This window comes from Marmota monax, unplaced genomic scaffold, assembly GCF_021218885.2.
Source record: "Marmota monax isolate L192 unplaced genomic scaffold, Marmota_monax_Labrador192_F-V1.1 WCK01_AAM20220418_F8-fsc00007, whole genome shotgun sequence".
Classification (NCBI taxonomy): domain Eukaryota; kingdom Metazoa; phylum Chordata; class Mammalia; order Rodentia; family Sciuridae; genus Marmota; species Marmota monax.
The window spans coordinates 32,237,214-32,263,428 of NW_026692781.1; the positions used below are offsets into that span (position 1 = coordinate 32,237,214).

Consider the following 26,215-nt stretch of genomic DNA (forward strand, 5'->3'; position numbering starts at 1 on the left):
GGCTACAGAAGTCAAGGCAGAGATGCTTCTGGCGAGGAGGAATGAGAAGAGCTTCATGGAGCACTTGGCATTTCAGCTGGAAGGCAAGACTCAGACAAAGTGTCTTAGGTTAAAGGCAAAGCCCAAGCAGAGGTGGGCTCTTGGAGCCCAGCTACTGATGGCCTTGAATGCCAGGATTTAGAAATTTCACACTATTTTTTAAGTTCTTAAGGAGGGAGTAAAATGGTCATGATTATGTAGTTGGCCCTCCGTATCCATATGTTTAGCATCCAACAATTCAATTAACCATGGATGGAAAATGTTCAGAAGAAAATTACATCTGTACTAAACATGTGTAGACCTTTTATTTTTCTTGTAATTATTCCCTAGGCAGTACAGTAAATAGCATTAACATTGTATTAGGTTTTATAAGTAATCTAGAGATGATTTAAGTATGTGGGAGATGTGCATAGGTCATATGCAAATACTACACTTTTTTATATAAGGGACTTGAGCACGTGTGAGTTTGGGTACCTGTGGGAGACCTTGGAACCAATGCCCTATGTATTGATACTGAGAGACAATTGTGTTTTAGGGAGAGTAGCAGCTTTGGGATGAATTTGCAGGGGAAGAGATTGGAAGCAGAGGAAGCAGTGAGTTTATATGCATTTGATAATTCTGGGTCTTTGCTGATCGCACAGCTGTGTAGGTGAATGGAAAACTTGGGTCAGAATCACTCTGGAAACTCAGACATAGTTTAAGTGACTTAGCAGTAACCCAAGAATTGCTAAGTCGTCATAGATAAAAACAAATAACTATGCCTAGTGCGAACTAGAATATCTGTTATCAGCTCTTAAACCACCCAGCTCTGGTACAGGGGAGGTAGGTTCATGTGGAAAGCTAAAGCCAAACTGGGTCCATGAAAGTCATACTGCCATGCTGCTTAATGCAGGCGAGGTTCCAGCTGGGTGGGCTAGAGGCAGAGTGGGCCAGAGCCTACAGTGCCAGATAGGAAAGTCCCAGAGAGGGGGTAATGGAGATGAAAATACTCAGAAGGTAATATCTAACCAACCTGCTGTTTCGAAATAGCAAATTGAATTTGCCAGACCAGATTTAAATTAGTAGAAGCAAAACGGAGGAGCACAATTTGTAAATGAACCACTAACTAGCGGTCTTGACTGTCACCCAGCTGCCTAATTGGCCGCCTGGCGGGCACCTATGAACCTCTCTGTTTGGGGCATGAGAGCTGTAAGGCTGCATGCAAGTGCAGTGGCTTCCAACAGCGGCCTTACGTGTGAAACTGCAGCAGCCTCCACACCAGCTTGGGCCTGGCGCTGAAGGAAAGGCTGTGTGTGAAGTGTCACCAGAAACGGCCTCTGCAAAACAGCCACTGCAGGCGCGAATTTGATGAGTTCTCTGTATGCAGACTGCCATTAGTCATGCATTGATTGATCCATTCCTCCAGGAGCTCTCTTTCCAGAAGCTTCCTTTCCAAATGCAAAGGGAGCCTTTGAGCACAACCTCACAACAGTTCAGCCTTGGCCATCCATGCCTCGTATTTAATGCTACTTCATAATGAGGTCTCTGAGATTTAAATGCTTAAATCTTTGTGATTCTGCTGGGTCATGAATAATGCCACAGTGACGTTCTTTCATGTTTATATGCCCATGTGAGTGAATGCAATTTCTCCATCTTGCTCAAAGACATTTCCATAGGAAAATAACTGTAATGAGTAAATAAATAACAAGGATGGGAAACTATGCTGCTCTCTCTTCACATTAGCCAAATCTAGAGGTCAAAGCAGAAATTGAGGTTGGCCCAAAAATTCACTGGAATTCCATATTTCTGTGGACTCTCCAAGAATAGGCTTTTTTCCTCTCCCACCCCCATTTCTGCAAAATTTAGAATACCTGTCCTAATCATCCTCTAGGAATTGTATCCAATTGCATAGTTAGATTTGATATCAGAACTCAGTTGTTGACAATTTTCTGAGTAAGATATAGAAAAATGCCAAAGATAGAATATGTATTCTGCGTACATCTGACCATGGGTTTTTTTTTTTCTTTTAAAGGAGAATAGGAAAGAACAGTATAAATATCTAAAAAGGTAGTGTCTCTACAAGCAGTGGTTTATATTGTGTTTTGCCTTAACATAAAATGTATTAGTTTTTCGGGGGAGAGATAAGAAGCAGGGAAAGCAATTATTTTAAGTCTATTCCATAATTTTGGGTCTGTGCCATTCGCACAGATGTGTAGGTAGATTAGAAACTTTGGTCTAATGTAACAATAATATAGTTCATGTAATTAATAGCTAAGTATTGTATCATTTAGAATGGCATGCTTGATGTGGTAATAATGATGGTAATTATTAAGACATTTCATATAATAGGAGCTAAACCATAGTGATTTGAAATGTGAGAATTTTAAAGAAATTTATTAGAAGGATAACATGCCATTTTTATATATAACTTCAATATATACATATCTATAAGACAACATTATTTATTGTTTGGACTGTTAATAACCTTCCTGGACTGGATTCGGGATTTTTGTTTTTGCTTTCTCCCCATCTTGACACCCATTAAATGTTTTTCCAAAAGGGAGGTGGGAGAGAAAAAATTCTCTAACACAGTGATGAAAGAGAAAGTACAGTGGAGGGATGCTCGGAAGGCCTACACTCATGGTCTTGCAGGCCCTGTCTGATCTGGTCACTGGCCTCACCTGTGCTCTGCAAGCCTCACCCTCTGCCTCACCTCCAGGCACTCCCTCTCACTGTGCCTCCCCCCATTCATGCTGTTGCTTCCTCTTCCCCTCCCTCCCATCTCTGCTCACTTATCCTCCATATCAGAGCCGATCTGTAAAGTCAAATCTCACTGTCAATGAATTTATAGCACTCATATATAATTTAAAAGTATATATTAATTATTGTCATCATTCATTCAATCAGTGTATATACTCCCTTTAGTCTCTATGCTCCAAAAAGTTTGGTGCCTCACCACATAGCAGGTGTACAAGAAATAGCCCCAGAATTGAATTTTTTAAAGAAGGTGTACAGAGAAGAAGTAAGAAAAAAACTTAAATTTTAAGGAGTTAATTTCTTTTTAATGGAGGCTGGAGAAACTAAGAGCCATAGAAAACAAAAGAACCTTGAGAGCCATATATATTTGTATTGGAGCTCTTGGTAAAACTCATATTTAGCATTTATAAATGTCAGGATTCAAAACCAACTTTCTAATCAATAATGTCAGCACCTCTACAAGTCATATACTCATAGCTTGTGCCGTTTTCTCATTATAACCCAAATATTCTTATACACAGATCTATATGAAATAGGCTGCCATTTTCTAACATAATCAAGAAATAGGGTGCACTGCCCAATGAAATGCTCTGGTCAATAGCATCACATTATACATACCATGCTCAAATAATCCATAGTGCATGAATCCTATTACAGCAAACTGCATTTAACTCTAAAACTCACTAGTCATAATTTAACCACTAGTGAAAACATGTAAAGATTGTATAGTGCTTTAATGACCACTTACCTTTACACTATACAGTACTCTAGTATTCATCAGTGCAGAAATCATTTTTTAGAAAGCTGGGTGAACAAGGTTTTGCTAAAATAGAGCATCCTGTAATAATCATAAGTTCTTTGAGATGAAGACCAATTAATTCTAACAGGCATCAAGAAAGAGTCTATGCTAAATTTAATTAATAAATGTTTATAGGTCGTTAATCATTGAATGTAAGCTTGCATTGATCAAAATCCTTAGCTTCTATATGTATTTACTTCTTTTTTTAATGTTTGATTTTTCAGAAGTGTTTGAGAACATTTTTCATTTACATCTAACATTACCATTTCATAAATAGAGCACTCCACCCTTTCCTATCTTTATAAACATTAGCGGAGTTTCACAACATGCTTCTGTGACCCCTGTTATGACTATTTTTACGGCACAGATAGAGAAGCTGAGGCATGAGGCTATTTCTATACATTTTCTAAAGATACCCCAGAGCCAGTGGAAAAGAAGACTGAGACAGAAAAAGATTCTGTGTCCTCACTGAAAACACATCTCGTATGCATCTTGGTCTTGGGGGAGGGTAGATTGCAAAACCAGAGTTGGCTTTTCACAGTTGCTCTTACAGGCCTAACAAGGAGCTCTCTGTAGCAGTGTGTACACCAAAAGCGTGGGTATCAAGGTGGTTACCAGGATGATCATTCACTGGTTTGAAAAAGCCACAGTATGCAGTTACCTTTTCAGGCCTTTCTAATAGCTATCATTCTATCCAAAGGGAGATTCATAGAAGACAAATATTTGAAGTGTTTACCTTTCTTTTTCTTTTCTTTTTTCTTACAGATCTATGCAGTTAGATCAGTTGTTCCCAACAAAAGCAATAATGAAATAGTCCTGGTGCTACAACAGTTTGATTTTAACGTGGATAAAGCTGTGCAAGCCTTCGTGGATGGTGGGTACCTGTGTTCCCTGAAGCCAAAGACAGTGTAACTCAATATTCCATGTATTCTGTTTTCTTCCTTAAATGAACTGAATGTCAGTGACCAATGTTTTAGTTTTCATAAAAATATACTAGAATTTTAAAACACACAGTCCTACTCAATAAGAGCAGAATTTAGAAGTTATTTTTCCTTCATTTAAAAAAAAGAGTTCTGATAGTTTCCAAAGGATGCTGATTATAATGCTCATATAATTATATAAGTTTCCTTATGTCTCAGTCATTCTGATTTTGTTATTAAACGTGGCCTTTGCCAGGCGTGGTGGCACATGCCTGTAATCTCAGCAACTCAGGAGGCAAGAGGATTGCAAGTTCAAGGCCAGCTTCAGCAACTTTGTGAGGCCTTAAGCAACTTAATGAGACCCTGTCTCAAAGTAAAAATAAGGGGCTAAGGTTATAGCTCAGTGGTAGAACACTTGCTGAAAAGCACTGGGTTTGATCCTCAGCACCACATAAAAAATAAAATAAAAGTTATTGTGTCTATGTACAACTAAAAATATTTAAAATAAAAAAAGAACCAGGCATTTTTTTTAAAAGTGAAAAACAAAAAGGACTGAGGATATGGCTCAGTGGTAAAGCACTCCTGGGTTCAATCCCCATAAATCCCACCCCCCCCAAATGTCCTTTGTTTGATGGCATCTTTGAGAATGGAGGGCAGTGAACTTTACTATTGACCTTTATGACTGGAGTCCTTGAGCTCAATGCTTCTGTAGTCCAAGGGGACTGGTTTATGGCTTTTATATTTTTTTCAGAACATCAGTTCATCTTATCTCTAAAATAATTTTGCTGTCTATAAAGTTTTTTATTGTTTTTTTTTTTAGGCATTACATTGCCTGTGACATTATAGAATCTAGTCTCAGAAGTTTGCTTAATCCTATAAGTATACACCTTAAAGCTTTAGATTTTCTGTAAATCATGGGGAAATTCTCTTCTTCTAATCGAAGTAAACAAGTTTCAGTTTTGAACAAAGATCCCTTATCTGTCCTTAGTTATTAAATGTCTTCTGTCCTGGTATTAGTTTCAATTTTGTAAGTATGGACTAGCTAAACACAATCTGACAAATAGAGTCAGGGAAGACCTGTCAGCACATTTCTCAGTTGTAGCCCATCTACACTTTATTTGCCAAGGACGGTATGATTTACTTATTTTCCGAGGAGTAGACTGGGAGTAGAATAACCTTCCAGAGTTTCTGCAAGTATAATTGCATTTCAGGGCAAGATCTTGGAACCAAACATGCTCACATTCTGGTATCAGCAGTCAAGGTTTAGGATCCTGAGTGAATTAGCAAATGATTATCATTCAAAATAGACCTGTAAGCAAATCGACTGAGCATAACTTTGCTGTTTTTTCCTGCTCTATAAGCTAGCAGATGTTGAATCCTTAGTCATTCTAAACAAATAATAGAAAATATAATATTAATCTGCCTCTGCAGCATTAGGTGCCATTTGTCTCAAAAAATTTTTGGAAATGTGCACATCCTGGCTCAGATAAGTCCTCTTTTCAGGTTTGACTTGCCAACATCACTTGTACAGAAGAAAAATTTTAGAAAAGGAAAAAGGCTATTATCCCCATTCCTCCTAATCCCCGCTTGGATTGAGGCCCCCATGGTCCCCATGATGAAAGTTTTTATTTCAGTGACCTGATGAGATGTGCAGATGTGCGGGAGCAGAGTACTGCCTTCAAATCTGTTTGTGATTAGATGGATCACTTTGCTTGTCCTTGAAAATTTCACCTTGTCTCTGTTGAGATTTCATTAATAAAACTCATTGCTGAGGAAACTCATATCATTTTGGTTGGGAATCCAATTGGAAAAGTTGTTTAAAAACCAGAGAGTCAAAAATATTTGTTAGGAGCCATTTCTAAGTTATATTGCAAGCACTATTTCCACATGGCTTAAAAAACTCCAAGCAGCTTCGGTATAATTAAAATTTAATACTAACAGCTTCAAAATCCTCTGCAAATATGGGTATTTCTTCTTTAGAATTACTCTCTATAAGGTCACTGTCCAAATCACAAATAGAATTTATGTCAAGATATAAAAACTGGAGGACTAATTGAATATTACAGTTATAAAAGCAGAAGCTATTCACCTTCTTCGGATTAAAAAGAATAGGAGTTAGCACTTTTTAAAATTACTTTTATTTAGAAAACAGAAGCTTAGCTGTCAGTTAAAAATGACCCTGCTGATTATGAACCACTGTTGTGACTTCCCAAGAACCTCATGAAAGAACTTCCTACAGTTCTTGCACAGGAAAACACTGTGAAACATTAATTCTTTGGGAAAATCCGAAAAGCCCAGTTAATAAAAAGTCTGAATTATAGATTACTTTTAGGAGCAGTCTTATTATTTCAAGTATAAGCAACTCAAACAAGTCTAAGAGGGGCATGGAATTGGAAACTGGGTAGATAGGAATGAATCGCCTGTCTAAACCTTAGCAAGAGAGCCTTCTGCGCATGTGCCAGCCACAAACGGACCCAATCATTGGGACCCTTCTCATTGGGACCCTTCTCATTTGAAACGTCTTACAGAGACGAGCCTGCAGTTTATCTTTGTTTAGCCAGCACACTCTCGGTAGAGAACTATCAGTCTAATAAGATCATATAAGAATGCTTACCATTGTTGAAAGAGTACACTTAAGAGCTATCCTCTAAGAAATGCCTGTTTATATGAAAACAACTGATGAACTCACTATCAGTAACTTGTTATCAAAATTACCCCCAGCAGTTGAAACCAGTAAACTTTGTTCGACCACGTGGAAACAGTGATTATCGTAGCTGGCCAGAGATAAAACATCCTGTCAAAATGTTTTATAACTTAGTCAGATCTGACTTTTCCTCTAAGTCAGTGCCATCACATGTCTGTGTGTGAATAGGATAGATGGAACGTGTGACTTAAGTCATCATTTAATGAACATAGTTAGTTTCAAGATGGAAGCCTTGTGAACATGTTCCATCCCTATCACAGTGGATAGAGAGAAACTGATACTATACGATTTTCTATCCTCCTGCAGGTTTTGAATGTAATGAGTATCAGTAGAAAAAGAGGAAGAATAGCCACCCGGAAAACTAAAATTCACGTGGTTAATAATATTCAGAATCCCATGTTTGGTTCAGAAGATTTAGGGTATTTTTATTCATATATTAAACAGAATAATTTTAATTCTACCTATAGCAATGAAGCTATCAGAAAATTCTCAAGATATAGTTCATTTTCCCTATGATAATACAGTGATAAAAAATAAGCTTCATGGAGTGGAGCTTAATATTAAGATAAAACTAAGATTATGCAGTGAATTAAATGAAAATCTGGGAAATAAGAAATGAAACTCACATTTTTATTAAGGTAGGATGTAGCAAAACAAACAAAAAGCCCCCATTCCCTGCAAAATTGCTACCAGGATGAAAAGAAAGAGATGTATTTTGTGTGGTATTTTATTATATGGATATTTGTTGAAGATTTTTTGTCTTTATCTAGGCAGTGCAATTCAAGTTCTCAAAGAATGGAATATGACAGGAAAAAAGAAGGTAAGATTAATATTGATTGTGAATTAGTAACATCATCAATCAAAACCTTCAAAGTTGTTATCATTTCAACAAAGCTGCCAATTGTATGCTTCTTTCAGATATATTAATATGTATACCCAGAAAGCTTCCAAATTCATGACTTTCTTAAATTACCAGCCACTCTCATTATTAATGCCTCTATTTTCTGTTCAGTGTTTTTTAACCACCAGGTGTGCTTAAGAAGTCCTATAGTTGTGTTTTTTTGTAAGTATTAAGGGGAACCCAGCTGGAGAATTCAAAGCATTTAAGACATTGGCTTGCCTGAACATATCCCATACTACAAAGGAAAAAATTAAGGAGTGTTTTTAAAGATACTTGAAAAGCTCTAAATATATTTTCACATATTTTTTCATCTGAAACAAGGCTGCCCTGAGATACTTGTTTGGCTGAATTCTAAGGTTGATTTTTAATAAAGGAAGATCAAAAACTTCCTTGAAGCTGTGGTAAGCAAGGGGCCTTCTTGAACACTGGCATGCCCCTCCTCCTCCGAGACAGAGGGAAGGAGATTTTACTCTGTCCCGTTCCAGTTACATGTATTGAGCCCTTATCTAGTCACAAGGAGACCGTGACTTCTGAGCACATGAGTGGTACACAGTGGCAAAAAGCTGCAGCTCTTTTCAAAGCCACCGACCCACCTGTTTGCACCATGGCACAGCCAGGACCTGTGTTTTGGTTCTCATGGGATATTATATGCCAGCCTACCCTTTCCCAGGAGGGAAGATCACAGGCCTGTGAAACAGGTTTTTCACAAACTAAAAAGGAGCATTACATTCACACAATCCCAAGATTACTGAAATTACAAGAATCATCCTTTTCCCCCCTTTTCTCCTTCTAGTTTCATGTATAATAAGAAGAATTATAAGATTTTTTTTCATCTTTGTGTGCCACCATCTTTGACAATCTCTGCTTATCTTTAATCATAGCTTCTCAGGCTTCTGTGTGAGATGAAGATGATTTGCAAGTGATTGAAAGGCAGTATTTATCTTTACATGGAAAAATTTCAGATGTGTGGTTTGGGTTTTAAATTTCTCTGATGTAAAAGAAAAAAAAAAAAAAAAGGAGCAGACAGCAGCAGCTGCAGACCCAACTCATTACCAAGTCTTCCTCTTGGAGGCTCAATAGGGAAATGGTCTCCCCAGCCCATTAGACTAGACTTAGGGCCTGAAAGCTGGAAGCCTTTCTCCCTCCACTCCCCAGACCCACTAAGGGGTGGTGGAATAGGTACCATTGACCCTTTTATCCTGCACACAATGATGTTCATTTCTCACCTAAAGGAATCTTATTGGAAAGTGACTGGGGCTTCAAAAGAGAAGAAAGGGAGGGGGAAGAAGGTGAACAAGAGAAACACATTCTTTTCATTTCTTTCCCAAGTATGCAGGAGAACAAAGCCATGGCTGGAGCCTACATCCTACTGAGTTAAGTACACTGAATATCAACTGGATGCAAAGCCAAAGTCAAAGAACGTGTACCACATACTTAGGAGTAGCTACTCTTAATTTCCTAGATAATATTATATATTCATGATTAGGGCATCATAGGAGCAATATAGTAAAACTTTGCCATATGATATTGGGATCTAAACAACTTCATCTGTATAAAATGCAGGGTTATGCTCTTTCAGATAAACAAAGTGAAGCCTTGTAATGCTGTTTAGCTAGTAGCTGAGAAGACCAGGGATCAGCTACACTGTTGCACAGTCCAAATCCAGGTGGACCCAGATGAGTTTGGCATTTGTCACCTCCAGCCTAAATATTCACAGGGATGATTATGGATCCCATGGCTACTTGAGACTTTCTGGATAGTGGCAGCAATTTCAGGAATTTCCTGCTTGGTTGGTGCCTATTTCAGAGGTACCCAACCTACCTTCTACTTTCTCATTTTGCCAGGAAGAGTTTGACCCTTTTTCCTGCCAATCCTTCTCTCTGACACCATCCTTCCTGAGTGATGGAAGGTGTACACCTTAGTGTGCACCTGGCCTCCCCTGCCCATAACCACTTTAAGAAACCAGAGTTACTCTCTAATGGCACCAATGCCGAACTCAAGTTCATGTGACAAAATTTTATTGTATTACCACTCACACATTAGAGCCTCACATTGCTCAAATGTCTCTGCTATTTATGCCATTCCTTGTTCTCTTTTTCTCCTTTTAAAGGAAACTGTGTTTGTAATGTAAAAATTTAGACAACATATTGGTAGGAGGAAAATATTTAAATTAACTTGGTGGTTAAGATATAGGTATTTTTGCCTATTAACAGAGCCAAGAACAAAACAAAACAAAAAAAGGTAACCTTATTTTCAACTCTCAGATCGAGTCTGAGCTGAATATAATTATTTTCTCATTTGTTTCTCATTATAGAACAATAAAAGAAAAAGAAGCAAGTCTAAGCAGCATCAAGGCAACAAAGATGCAAAAGACAAAGCCGAGAGGCCTGAAGCAGGGCCCCCACAGTCCCAGGCACCAGCCATGCAGAACGGCCTTATAAATGGCTGTGAGAAGGACAGCTCATCCTCTGAGTCTGCCAATGAAAAGCCAGCCCTTGCCCCTCGTGAGAAAAAGATCTCAATACTCGAGGAACCTTCAAAGGCGCTTCGTGGGGTCACAGGTCAGTAAGTCTTAAATAAATCTGCTTAGGAAGACACAGAAGAAAAGAACACACAGGGAACTCTTTGGGGTTGCTACTGATGATGCTGGAGAAGCATCCGCTTATGCACAGATGCATGGATCCACATGGGCTTCCTGAAGCCAGGATAGGGCAGGAGTGCAGGGTTAAGAAGACGTGCTCAATCTAGCCCTGCACTAAGTTCTTTAAAAAAAAAAAAAAAAAAGTTCTAGTCTGTATTGGGATCCTCAGGACAATGGAAAATCTTATTTCTTTGTAGACACCTCTGTTGGAATTCACCTGGGATAAGGGAAGGATAATTGGTGACAAAAAGAAATCTTATTAAATATTTTCCTTTAGGAAGGGCAGATCAAATTACTTTAACTCCTGGTGAATTTTATATGATGTGATAGAATATGAGCATCCAGGGTGTTAGAATCTGGAATGTTAATTATTTGCACTATAGCTATAATTAATTAATCTACAAAAAGCTACTTCTCAATACACTGTTAGGCTTGGAATACATCATATTTTTTCCCTCCAGTTTCTCCCATTTCTGTAAAATTAGAAAACTGTCTTAGTCTGTTTTCTGCTGCTACTCTAACAAAATACCACAGCAGGATAAATTATAAATAATAGAAGTTTATTTGACTTGAAGTTCTAGAAGCTGGGAAGTCCCAAGATTGAAGGGTGATGGGACAAACTTTCTCCTTTTATAAGTAACCCACTCCTGCAATAACTAATCCTCTCCCATGATAACAACCTTAACTCATTCATAAGGATGGGGAGGCTCAAGTTTCTTCCATATTGTTGCATTAGGGATTAAGTTTTCAACACAATAATTTGGGTAACACATTCAAACCATAACATAATTGTATTGAAATCTAATAGATCAGTCGTTCTCAATGCTGTCTGACCCAAAGCCCCATTTTTATAACAAATATTAAAATAAATCTTATACATAATATAATTTACCTAGAAATAGAATTTCAATAAAAAGATAAAAACTCTAGAAATAAGTAAAGTGGAAGGCCTTATAGAGTGACCCAGTGACTACTTGTAGTGGTGCACTTTGCACTTGTAAGATGTCAGACAGTAGTCAGCTGGATACTGTGGACACTGTTTCTTTATATTTAACATGTGAAGAAAGCGTCAGTAAGTATGGTTGTGCGTACATGTGAAATCACTTGGAATGCAGCTGATAAACACCCAGATTGGCAGGGGGTGCCGGGTGCCAATTTCAGCATCAGGACTGCTGGTATAATTGGCCATGTGATCTTCCACTTGGGGAAAAACTTAGTCAAGTCATGAACACCATAACGTACCACCTTCCCTCAGTTTCCACAGAAGTTGAATCCTGGCAATCTAAGTAAATCCTATAAGTCCTTAGTAAAACTGTCTAGATTCACCTCATAATTTTTTTTTTAACAATCATGAATGTCCAGGTAAACATAAGAAAGTTCAAAACTCAGCACAATTCTTTGTTGTACAGGATGTTCCTGTGATTGTGATCATGTGGAAGCCCTTCCCCCCAAACGCACATATACAATCATTTTGGTAAATGTTCAAAACACCCCCTTGGCCTTTCAGAATGCCTCCTATGGGGTGATAGATCCCTCAGTGAAAACCACTCCACTCATCAATTCCTAACATTTCTCTTCTAGCTATAAAATCCTGACTTGATTGAATCAGTGACTTTTTTAAATAATCTGACATCCAGAGCACTGTGCTTGGTGCCTCAGTGGGTTCTGAGAAGGATAAGGTGTGTTCTAGTCTTTGAGGGGATCACATTCTGATATCCATGTAGGGAGGGGTCTGGGTACCCCAGGGAATTTAAGGTTTGGAGAGGAGAGGTGCCACCCCCAAGTGCGTCATCCATGGTGGCAGTGGGCATCAAGGGGCCAATAGTCAAGGTGATAGGGAGGACACAGAGGCTCGGAAACAGTGAGAGGAACTTTACCCAGCACCTATCTCTATTACTTTGCTGTTTGCAAGGCATTGGCAGCAGCTGACATGCCAAGGATGAGTAAGACACCATCCCTGGCTAGGATAAGAGTTGGGTCCAGCAGAAGAGACAGGGAGACAAACTAGAAATTACTTGTGCCAAGTCATGTGCCATGTGCCAAGTCAGGGATTCAGTGAGGAGGCATTAGAAAATGGACATTCTGTACAACACACTGGTCAGCCCTTAAACTGCTCACAAAGCACAAACTTTCTTCCAGAAACAATTTCCTAACAACTCCATTAATAGTGCTGTAATTCAAATCATCCTCATTTACTATAAGATGGTTTTCTTAAAACCAAACAATGCCCTAAGCAACTTAGTGAAACCCTGACTCAAAGTACAAAAGAAAAAGGCTGGGGATATAACTCAGTGGTAAAGTACCTCTGGGTTTCCCAGTAACAAAACAAAAAAGCACAAAATAAGACAGTGGCAACAACAAAAATGATCTATTTCATTTTGAATCCAAATTCTCCAGGAATTTTTTAATTTAATTTTTACTGTGTCTACGATTTGGAGAATGTTTTGATTTATAGTCAGGGCAGGAGAAAGAGATTAAATAATGGAGCAGCAGATTCCCAACTTCACTTGTTATTGCTTTCACATGAATTACTTTCAAAATCTAATTACTCAAGTTACTGTTTTGATATCAATCATAAACTAAAAGCTTAGCACATATATTTGTTCATTTACTCATAATTTATACCTTCTTCCTAAAACAATTTCAATAACTCTGTCAAGTATATGACTAGAGAGAAGGTGATGCAGAAGGGCTTCACTTCATGGTGGGTAGCTAGCTTGAAAGTTAAGTGCCCACAAAGGGAGTTCTCTATACAAAGGGGCTTTGGTAAACCCTAACATAGAATTTCTTATGAATAATTTCTGATTGCACAAAGAAGCAACCCAAAATCCCTTTGGTTCTGTAAGTCGAGCATGAAGGCATTATTTGTTAATGTCACTGATTCATTACAAATCTTTATGCTTGGTGTACACTTCTTTGTTAAAGAATAAATGATGGGAACGGAAGGTTAATGGATGTTTTTGCAAAAGGAAGAGAATCCTCTTGGTTGACCATGAACTTCATTAGCAGCCCACGGGTTTGGATCATGAATTTTAAAATGAGTTTGTAACTAGTTAAGTTTTACTTCTCAATGATAATGAGGGTTCATCAGGAAGTTCATTCCAAACCTGTTAAATGACTTTAAAATGCCTGTTTGGTCTATCAGTAATCCTAAAGACCTCTAAAGATAACTCTTAGATGAGTGTTAGGGTTTGGGAACTCTGCATATCATGTTGAGGGGAATTTTGGTACTGGCAAGGATGAGAGAGAGTAATCCTTAAATCCTATCTCCTCCCTTGACAGCTGAGGAAACTGAGGCTCATAAGTCAAGAAACCAAGAGGATATCTGTTCTCTTTAACTCTAAAAGTTGGCAAAACCCTGACTCAGATCCATGCAATCTTAAACATGCAGTGGAGAGTTACTGCTAAAACTGTGAACTCCCTAACTCCTAAAAAATGTATACTGAAAAATTAGAAAAAGTAATAATAATAATGATAGCCTATACTTGAGTGGGTTCACAGTGCGAGCCTAAAAGAAATCTCCAGGCTACTAGTGGTGGAGCATTTATTAGGCTCTCTAGTAGTGAAACTGGCTGAACAAAGCCTGCCTTGGATGCCCCACTGAGCAGGAGGCTGTGGACGTGTTTGGGGCGTGCTTTATCTTTTATAACACCTTGACATTCAGGATCTCTCTTTTTTAAAAAGTCTTAAACAGAATCATTATTCTGGTAGGGGAAGAGTTAGCGTTAAGATCTATGCAGGTGGCTCAGGGGTGTTAGTGTGACTTCCTACGTGAAAAATAACTACCCAACGCACCATCATTTCAGGCTGTAAATATAGTACTGTCAAGTGGGACAGTGCTGTGTGTCAATGTATAGCTTAGAAGTTTGGGAGTAGGTTTTAAGCCTGAGAGTAGTTCTTTTCTGTATTTCAGAATTTTTAATAACAGCTCAAATTAGACCTTTTATATAATCCAATCAAAATCATCCTGTGTTCAAATACTAAGTCAGGCAAGGAGTAGACCAAGATTTATTTTTACCACAAGTCATGCCAAAGATAATATTCTTTTTCTTAAGGAACCATCTAAATGTCTAAAGCACCTTCAGGTTCATATTTTCCAAGTATGCTTCCTGTCTTATGTTTAGAAACGTAGAGCAGAAAGAGTATTTCTAAGGCTCATGTAGCTGAGATGTGTAGGTGCTCATTTCCATTTAGGCTGGAACAGTAATTCACATTCCTCTATTGTCTTTCTTCTACTGGATGCAGTTCCCACTGAATAGGAAAGACACAGGACCACAGGCCACCAGCAGCTTCAGTGAGATAAACTTTGAGGCAGGCTCTCCTGTCTTTGCCTTGTCCTCTGGCTGACTCCAAGCACCTTCCTTTATTTTTCCTCATCCTGTAAAGCAATCCTGGCAAGTCTGGTCTTTTGTTCCCTGTTCCTTTTGTTCCCTGTTCCCCATGCTGTGTTTACTGACCTCCCCAAACCAGAGTTCAGGTTTGCCCTGTATTACAGGCCAGGTAGGGCCCTTTACAATGAGAATTCTAGGTTTCTGCAAGGAATTGCTTTCTCATTCTCCAAGTGAAGTAAACCAAATGGGAGAGAAAGGGCCCTGTTATTTTAGAATGTTGGTTGCTTGTCTTTCATTTGTGCTTTCTGTAACAACAATAACAACAAAAGCACGCCATCGCTGTTTCGCAGCGTTTTATATGGCATGAGGTTCCCACAGGATTTCCAAGCAAATTTTTTCATGTTGCTCTTGGCCCAAGATTCAGGATGACCTCCCCTGCTTCTCTAAGCCTCATATTGGACCAGAGGATTAGAAAAGATGAACAAGAAGAAAGCAGCTAGCTTAGAACTTTAACAGCAGAGCCAAATGTGTATGTTCTAGGATTTCAGCAGTGCCAGCTCTCAATTGAAGCAATAAAGCCATGACTCAGAACTAGGACATTGAGCAGTAGACTTGTTTCAGACCTTGATCTCCTCGATTACTAGACACATGACCCTGAACAAGTTAACCACTCTGATTGTCAGTTTCCTTATCTGCAAAGCAGAATATAGTACTCCACTTTATAAGATTCTAGTGTATAGTAAATGAGATCCATACGTGATTAGTGCAGCCTCTGGCACAGAGTAAATCTCCTACTGTTCATTGATCCATTGAGTAAATATTGTTAAGTATCTAACAGAACATGTGCCAGGTGTTTTTCTATAGGAAATGAACAAAATGACCAAGTTTTTAGTCTCAGGAAGTTGACATTCTTTTGGGAATAGGAAAAAAGAGATGGATAATAAGACAGAATACAACTAAGGTACTGAGATAATTATAGATTATGATGAACATGAAGGAAGCTTTTAGGAGGAAGTAGGGGGTGGGAGGTACAGTGACATCAGATAAGGTCAATAAGCATCTGAAAAGGACACATTTAAGCTTAAATTCAGGTGCTTCCATTCAGAGTCTCTGCTATCAGGTTATCATGATCTGGACAGCCTATGTTTTATTTAAACTTTTATTAAGCACCCTAGTAGAACCCCTTATATAACTATAACCACAGGTTTTTGCTAAGTTTTGAAAATTGAAGGTACAATACTTTATTAATATATATGTGTGTATACATGTATGCGTATGTATGTATGTATGTATACGTATTAATATATATAGATGACCTTAAGTACTGCTACATGAACATGTATCTTGACATATTTTAAGGCACATATCTTCTATTTTCTCTTCTCATTGTTATTTTAGCATCTAATTTCTTGGTCTTAGCTTTCATTTACAGTTGTGTCTTGCTCAGCCCCAACCTCTGCTTCAAGCACCACCATATCTGAGCTGTCCAAGTAATTTTAGGAGAGACCCTAGGTTGCATTTCTAGTGACTCAGAGCCCTCCTTCCTTTCTCTGGGCATGATAAAACAGAAAGAGAGAGACCGGTACAAGATGTAGTGACAGGAGGACACCAGACACATAAAACCCCTCAGGTGTTTCTCTGACAACCAAGGAGGTGAAACTCCAAGGCTTCTCCTTTCTCTTCCTTGTTCAAAAACCACTTCAACTGTGACTGGATGACTAAGACGCAAAACTACTCATCTCTGAATACAGATGCCTTCAAGACTTCCCACTCATATATTAAAATGGATTTCAATGACAAATGGATTTAATTAAGTGGACCATGCTCCCTACAAAGACCAAGGTTTCAAAAAAAATTTTTTTTAAGCAAAGACTTACATGGTTCTATCAAAATGCCAGGAGAATTGAACCTATTTTGCAGAGAAGTAAAACAGAGGAAGGCACTTGATTTGTTAACATGCCTACCCTTTGCCATTGACAGCTTGTTATTATCTATTACCTTTAAATATAATCAAGTCTGTAAAGGTATTAATGACATATGATTTGGTGTAAAGACAGTGTAAACAAAACGAAAAGATTTGTTTCCAGTCGGAACACAGCCAGCTTTAAAGCACTCTGAGCTGCTCAAGTTTCATAAGACTTGAATGAAATAATAAAGCCCATTGGCATTTGATAAAGAAACGGAAAAGGCAGAACTGACATTATGTCTGAATAAACCTGTCTGTTTTGGTCTCTGTTCCAGAGTTATTGGTTCCTCTGTTATCTGTTATTACCCTGTGATGCAGAGGTGGGAGAACAATGCAACTTGCAAGTGAAGTGTACAGTAATTGCACTGTGAAGAGTTTTCTTGGGGCCTCATCAGTAGACTCTGATGCTATCATATCTCATCACTAGACCCTCATGCTATCATATCTAGAGAGTTATCTTTGCTCACTGTCTCTACTTGTTCTCCTCTCTCTCTCTCAATCACCACCCTATTTGTTATGTATGGCTTACAGTCCATCTCTCCAAAGAAACTGCTCCCACTAAGTTCACCAGTGGCCTGTGTGGCATTGAGACTAGCAGGCATTTTCAACCCTTCATATTTTTTCCTTATAGGAGTAATCAACATTGTCACCTACTCTATCCTTAGCCACTCTTTTTCCTCTTGTTTCTGCCACCTGACACTCTTGTGTCTGCTTCTTCTGTTTCCTTTGAGAGTCATTCTTTACCTGGCTATTAACTTGTTGAAGCTCTTCAAGGCTTGTTTGGTCCCACCCAGGTCCAGCATCATGTAAAGACAACTTTTCTTGTTAGATCATTTCAACCATACCCTAGCTTTCATTATGCTACATGGCTCACAAACTCACCTTCCCGGTCCAGGTTACTCTCAGAACTTCAGGCTCTTATTTGACATTTTCTCCTTGGCATTTCAAAGCATTTCAACAACATGCTCAAAACTAACTCATGATCTCCCTTCCAGTCTTGGCTCTCTTTTAGTCTTCCTGATCTTACTGCACCATCTCTCCAGGGACGAAAGCAAGAAATTTAGGTATCCATCATGACATTTCAGCTCCCATTTCCAATGGCGGTGACCAAGTTCTGTTGATTTTCATTTCTGCATCTTCCTAGCATCCATCCATTTCTTACTGTCTTCACCTCTACCTTCCCACCCAAACCACCACCCTCTCTGGTCTGTACTGCTACAGTAGTTCACTCACTCATCTCCTACATTTAATAATTTCCCTCCAAATCATTCTCTGTTCTGTGATCTCTTCAAAAGACAAAACTAACCTTTTATGAGTAAAGAGCAAAAGTCTTACCCTAGCCTACTGACCCAGGACAGTCGGGCCTCCATACCTCACTTTAGCCTAATTTGAAGTTGCTCATTATTGTTTTTTATTGATAATTATGAAATTTGTGTTTCTGAACTTAAAATTACTTTATCCTAATTGAGGATATTTGGAAAATCAGTAATCTTTAAGGAAAAAGAAAAATATCCTAGCTCCTGGTGGGGGGGGAAACTCTGTTAAATTTCATTTTAGAATTTTTTAAAATGCAGACATATATAATTTTTTACAAAAATCCTATTATGCAACATGTGAACTCTATAATCTGCTTTTTACTTGACATGTATACTACCTCATATCGTTAAATTTTCTCTAAGATGATTTTAATGACTGCATTGTACTTTTATGAATTTGCCATCTTTCTTTTAAATATTCCCAAACTATTATTCATGTGGATTGTTTCTGTTGTTTCCTTTTAAAAACAATACTTTGGTGGACCTCTTTTTTGTATGTAAAATTCTATAAACAATTACGATCATTTTCTTAGCATATGTTCTCAGAAGTGGAATTACTGGATTCAAAGGATATAATTTATTTTTCTGTGCTGGGAATTGAACCCAAGGCCTCACATCTGTTAGACAAGTACTCTGCCACTGAGCTACACCCTTGGTCCTGAATATTTTGTTAAGTTCTTAACATGTTGCTGGTCAGAAAGGTTGTTTTAATCTCATTGTGTTTATTTGTAAAACTAATTAGTAGGGGTAGAGATCATTTTTAGGAAGTTTAATCTTCATGGGTATTATTCTCTTGTAAATATTTAAGAAGAGTCAAATCAGTTAACCAGTGAACCACTAATTATATTATTTTCAGTTATCATAAAACACTACTAAATTCATTCAGTACTTTTATGGCACAGACATTTAAGCAACACAGATATTAGAAATTTTATCAATTTTTTTCCAGGTAGAACTACTTTATAATACCCAAGTAAATCATAATCATGATGTTAATCATGATGTGCTTTACTGAAATTGCATGTGTATAGAAGATCGTGAAACCATTGTAATGGGTTAAAGTAGTTATTTTAGAACTACTCTATATTTAATTCATTTTAAAAGATAGATTTAAATACTGTGTATACTTCTTCAACCTGCTTATAAGTGTGTCAAGCTTTCAATAAAAAAGCAAAAAGTAGAAAAATTCATTCTCAGAAATTTTAAAATTTGAATACATACATGGATATACATATATTATGAAAATCTTTGAATCAAGTCCATGTATTTCTCCCAAGAGGAAGATTTGTTTGCTTTGGTGCTGTTAACAAAAAATAACCAGCACAGGTCGTGTTTTACTATGTAAAATAAATCAAATCAAGGACAAGTAAAGTATGTAAGTTGATACCAAGATTTAATACCCTGGAAACTGATAGATGTCAGCATTCTTAAGAGTTAAATGTAATTGTATGCACAGCAGCTGAGTGTAAATTGGTACAACTTGACTGCAGACTAATTTGGCAAAGCATACCAAGAACCTTTCAAGAAAAAGACATGAATTTACATCTCCTTCATCATAAACCCCACTAAATTATAGTAAAAGAATTTTTAAATGTGGAAATCCACAATAAAGAAGAAAATGAACAAGAGGACATCAATTTCTAGAATAGGGAAAAGAAGCTTAGCAGGATAAGTCCAAGCAGGATAAGTCATAGGAAAAACCACACTATAGTTAAACTATTAAAGTCAAAAATGAAGAGAAAATCGTGAAAGCAGCTGGAGAGCGGGGGAGACACTCTGCAAACAGGACAACCACCATAAAAATGAAGACTGACTTTTTATCAGAAACAATATAGCTCAGAAGACAATAGAGTAAAATCTTTAATGGGGGAATAGCTAATATGGAACTGTATTTCTGGAGAAAATGTATTTTTAAAAAATGAAGATATTTTCAAATAAAAGCTGAACAAATTCATCACTAGCAGACTTATACCACAAAACAAGCTTAAGAATGTTTGACATTAAACCAGATTGAAATTTGGAATAAATTGCTAGAGGAAATAAAAATGGTAAATAAGTAGATTGAAAGATAAGAAGTTTTTCTCTTCCATAATTTCTTAAAAAACAATTGGCCATTTAATGCAAAAATAACAATTTGTTAACAACATATGTATAAGTAAAATATACAACCATCAGAAAACAGTTGTTGAGTGTGAGTAGAATTATATTACTATATGGGGTCCTACTTTATACATGAAGTAATACAATATTGACTGAAAAAAAACACCTCAATAAATTAATGATACAATTTGCAATCCTTAGAACAGCCTTTAAAATAAGGACTTTTTAAAGATTGTAATCATTAGAAGAGTCTTTAAAATAAGTATTTTTTTTACAATTATAACCATCAAAATAGCCTTTAAAATAGATTTTTTAAAAATTAAAAAAATTAGAATAAGATAAATTCAAAATGGTAGATACAATCCATAATACTGATGATCATATTAGATATAAATGAACTAAAATTCTAATTAAAAAACAGAGGTTGGGTTAAAAAAAAAAAAGTAAGACCTAACTATATGTAATTATTCTAAGAGATGCTCTTCAAATGTAAAGACAGAGACAGGCACAAAATTATAGTAAAGATATACTCTCCAAAGACTGACCATAATAAAATAGGTCTGACTGTATTAACTCCAAAGAAGATTTTAATACAAAAAAATATTAGCAGGGTCATTTTAAAATAATATAGGTCAATCCATCAAAGAAAGGTGACAATTCTAATTTAATACATATGTAATGACCAAGTTTCCAAATCTGTGAAGCAGCAATTAATAGATCTAAATAAACAATGCCAGAATAATTATAGATTTCAATACCATTTGATTTAGTCAGCTTTTTTGCTGCTGTGACTAAAAGGACCTGACCAGAGCAACTGTAAAGGAGAAAGGTTAATTTATTATTACTCATAGTTTCAGAGGTCTGAGTTCATAGAAGGCCAGCTCCATTCATTGGGGCTCAAGGTGAGGCAGAACATCATGGCAGAAGAGTATAGTGGGGGGAAGCAGCTCACATGATGATCAGAAATTGAGAGAGAGGTCTTCACTTGTAAGATAACAAACATATACCCCAAAGTCACCCCCAGTTCCCACCTCTATCAGCCATACCCTAGCACTTCAGTTACCACTTAGTTAATCCCTATCCAGGGATTAATTCACTGATTGGGTTAAGACTCTCACAACCCAATCACTCTCCTCTGAACCTTCTTGCATTGTCTCACACGTGAGCTTTTGGGGAACACTTCACATCCAAACCATAACACCATTTTCTTAGTAATTGATAGCAACAAGTAGATTAAAAACCAGAGTATAAAAGATTTTAATAACACCATCAGCCAACTTGACATAATTGATATTTATAGAACACTACACCCAACAGCATCAAGAATATATAGCATTTTCGTTGAAACAGTCTTAATTTCTGGACTGTAAAATAAGTTGCAACAAATTAAAATATATTGAAATCTTTAGAATATGGTTTCTGACTACATTAGAATCAAATTAACAATCAATAGCAATAAGACACTTAGAAATTAATCAACCTTGTAACTAATTTCATTGGTCAAAGAAAAACTCACACTATATAATAGAAAATATTTTGAATTGAATTATAATGAAAATATAATAAACCAGTTTGTAATATCAGAAATGAAATTAACCCTGGCCCCTCATTCAAAGACTAACTAGCTACAGGGTAATATGAATAATAATCCCAACAACTTAGATGAACTAGACAAATTCCTTTAAAAACATAAATTGCCAAAATTTTTAATAGGCCTATAGCTAGCAAAGAAATCCATAAATAGAGCCTCCAAGTATAGATAGCTTCATTTATGATTTCTAACTAATATTTAAGGAATAAATATAGAATACTACCAACTCATTTTATGAGGCCAACATAACGCTTTTCAAAACCTGACAAAAGGATATTACAGAAGAATATCGTTCTTGAATAAAGAAACAAAATGTCTTCTACAAAATATTAGCAAATGAAGTAAGCAATATATAAGGAAGATAGCACACCACAATCAAGTATGATTTATCCCTGAAATGCAACATTGCTTTTACATCCAAAAATCAATCTAAGTATTTACTAACAAAATAAAGAAGAACAATGATGTGATCATTCCAATAGATTTTTTAAAAATATTCTTTAGCTATACATGGATACAATATCTTTGTTTTGTTTATTCATTTTTTTTAATGTGGTGCTGAAGGTAGAACCCAGTGCCTCACATGTGCAAGGCAAGTGCTCTGCCACTTAGCCACAACCCCATTCCTCCAGTAGATTTTTAAAAATCACTTGACACAATAAAAACTCCCAGCAAAATAGGAATATAAGAAAACTTCCCGAGTCTGATAAACATATAAAAATTCTATAGCAAATATTATACGTAATGATGAAATATTGAATTCAGTTTCCCTAAGATTAAGAACAATGCAGGGAGTTCAGTGGATTAGACAAAGGGGAATGAAGGGAAGGAAGGCAGGATAGGAATGGGAAAGACAATAGAATGAATCGGACGTAACTTTCCTATGTCCATATGTGAATACACGACAAGTGTGACTCCATATCCTACACAACCACAAGAATGGGGAGTTATACTCCATGTATGTATAATATGTCAAAGTACACTCTACTGTCAGTTATATCTAAAAAGAACAAATGAAGAAAGAACAATGCAAGGATATCTGTTGTACATTGCCAGTCCAATAAAAATTGGAAAGGAAGAAATTAAATTTCTTTACAGATGTCATTATTGTATATATAGAAAAAAATCTTAAGAAATCTATCAAACAAAATAAAAATAAAACTATCAGTTCTGATATGGAAATTCACTAGGTCTCTAGATATAAACTTGGAATATATAAAAAATCAACCATGTTATTGCACTATAGTAACCAACATTTGGAAATTGAAAGTTTTAAAATTAATACCTAGAAATAAATTTGACTATAGATACACAGGACTAAAAACTGTAAAATGAAGCAGAGTTGTTTTTTTTTTTTTAAAGTGGTACTAGATATTAAACCCAGGGTTGCTTTATTACAGAGTTACATTCCCCAACCCTCTTTATTTTCTGAGACAGGATCTCAGTAAGTTGCCAAGGCTGGCCTTGAATTTACAATCCTTCTGCCTCAGCCTCCCAAATTGCTGGGATTATAGGAGAGCGCCACCTTGCGCAGCTGTTGAGATAATTTTTTCTTTTCCTTTGGTACTGGGGATTGAACTCGGGGGCACTCGACCACTGAGCAACATCCCCTGCCCTATTTTGTATTTTATTTGGAGACAGAATTTTGCTGAGTTGCTTAACTCCTTGCTGTTGCTGAGGCTGGCTTTGAACTCTCAATCCTCCTGCCTCAGCCTCCTGAGCCCCTGGGATTACAGGCATGCGCCACCACACCTGTCCAAGATAATTAAAAAAAAAAAAAAAAAGCCAAATAAATGGTATCATATATCATGTTTAAGGATCAAAGGATTCTATATTGCTAATATATCAGGTATCCTCAAATTGGTTTATAATAGATTCAAAACAAGTCAAACCAAAATTTCATCAGATTTAAATTTATATTGAGACACAGAGGGACTTAAGATATGAAACAATCTCAGAAAAAAAGAGCAAAGTTGGGGCTGGGGTTGTGGCTCAGAGGTAGAGTGCTCACCTAGCATGTGAGAGGCACTGGGTTGGATCCTCAGCACCACATAAAAATAAAATAAAGATATTGTGTCCACCTATAACTAAAAACCCAAACATTTAAAAAAAAAAAAAAAAAAAAGCAAAGTTGGAGGACACGCATTGCCTAGTAGTAGACTAGTTATATGGATACAATTACTTAGCAAACCAGCATGGCAGTGATGTGAGGCTAGATAACTTTGTCAGTGGAGCAGAGCCCAGAAAGAGATCCATGTGCATAATCAATTGATTTTCAACAGAGATGCCAAGACAGTTCAGTGGGGAAAGGTCACCTCAGATTTATGTGCTCCTTAATTTTTTATTTTAGTTTTTCACATATTACATATTAGTTGTTAAGGGCAGAGAGACTATGTCTCATTTGTCTCCTGTATATAAGCCCAAGATACCACATCCTGGGTACTCCACTGGATGTATCTGTTGAGTCCATTTAAATCAAAAATCAAAATGATTCTCAGTAAGTTATAATAATACCATCTGTATTTGGATTTGATAAGTATTTTTAATAAAAGGCTCAGATAATAGTTAAATTCAAAATCATATAAGCTTCTAGGAGCTGATTTTAGATACGTGGACAAGGATTAAATTAAAATATATACAATTTTATTGAATGCTGAACAGATTGGATGTTTCCAGAGATAAATTTTCTTTCAATGATGTGATTAACCACTTTGGTTCAAGTATTTGATGAATATTAAAGTCACAGCCTGAGACTCATATCAAACCAGGCTCCTTACAGTTGCAAGGGCCCTAGCTATGCAAAGTACTGAAGTAATGCTGATTCATTGATCCATTCATTCATTCGTGATTCAGTATATAACATGCATCTACTAGATACTAAGCATATTATGATAACAAGACATATATCACTACTTTCTCAGGTAGAAGTTACAGAATTTTTCAAGACTTGAATAAAATAAATATTCTCTTATTCTAGAATATAAATTAGTGGAATGATAACACATTGTAGAGCACCTAAATCATGCTTCTTATGATTTATATTAGTGCTATCCAATAGAGATATAATGCAAGCTACATATATAACTTTATCTTTTCTAGTAACTACATTAGAAAAGTATAGCCAGGTACAGTGGTACATGCCTGTAATCTCAGCAATTTAGGAGGCTGAGGCAGGAGGATCACAAATTTGAGGCCAGCCTCAGCCACTTGGCAAGACCCTTAGCAACTTAGAGAGACCCTATCTCAAAATAAAACAATAAAAGAACTTGGGATGTAGTTCAGTGGTAAATTGCCCCTGAGTTCAATACTCAGGACACCCCCATATATATATATGTTTATGTATGTATACACACACACATATAAAGAAAGAGGTGACTTAAATTGAGAAATTTATTTTATCTAATTTAGTAATCTAAAATATTATCTCAGAATGCAATTGATATTTTTATTTTATTTTTTAATTTACTAAGCTATACACCCAGTCCCAATATTTTTTAAATGACTGAAAAACATTTTTTACTCTTTTTTTTGGTACTAAGCCTTCAAATTTCAATACATATTTTATGTACAGGACATCTTAATTTGGACAAGGCACATTTCAAATATTCAGTAGCCACGTGCAGCTTGTGACTACCCAACTGGACAGGGAAGACTTAGGTCAATCAACTCATGGTCTGTCAAAGTTTACTCATTGCCTCCAGAAAGATAGAGAACTGATGATGTTCCTGTTTTTAAAGGGAACTTATTATATCCAGGAAAGAACTCCCATTTTTCTATCACTAGAAATATGAGGCTTTGTGGTCAAGATGAATGTAATTCTGTTAGAAATGTATAATACTCGACCAGTATTCATCTGAAAGAATTCTGCAGTTTTACTATATTTTGAGACAGACTTAAACAGCCAGTATGCAAATATATCCAAGTGGTCCTTGAGAATTTAAACCTTCCTAGTGTTCAATGATCCTACCAATAATAATACAGTTTTTCAGGACCCTAAAAAAATATTGGTGCTCAAATTTCTCAATAAATATTTGCTGTATAAATGATGAAATGAACCAAACCACATTATCAGTTCTCTGATACACAAACAAAATATTTTTAGCTCTAGGGTAATGAGCCATTGCTCATTTGCATGCTTGTCTTCTGTTTAAAATTCATTTGCCTCTTAACA

The 26,215-nt window shown here is 36.6% G+C and overlaps 1 protein-coding gene across 4 annotated transcripts in view; it reads left to right on the forward strand.

The window, feature by feature from the left end:
* The window catches only part of Spats2l (spermatogenesis associated serine rich 2 like), a 167,985-nt gene that overhangs the window by 104,315 nt on the left and 37,455 nt on the right, over positions 1–26,215 (forward strand). For all 4 annotated transcript variants that reach the window (XM_046447488.2, XM_046447487.2, XM_046447489.2 and 1 more), the window contains exons 4-6: positions 4,340–4,448; positions 7,969–8,018; positions 10,414–10,660. In XM_046447488.2, coding sequence (XP_046303444.1) covers positions 4,340–4,448; positions 7,969–8,018; positions 10,414–10,660 — 406 coding nt within the window. The remainder of the gene's footprint in view (positions 1–4,339; positions 4,449–7,968; positions 8,019–10,413; positions 10,661–26,215) is intronic.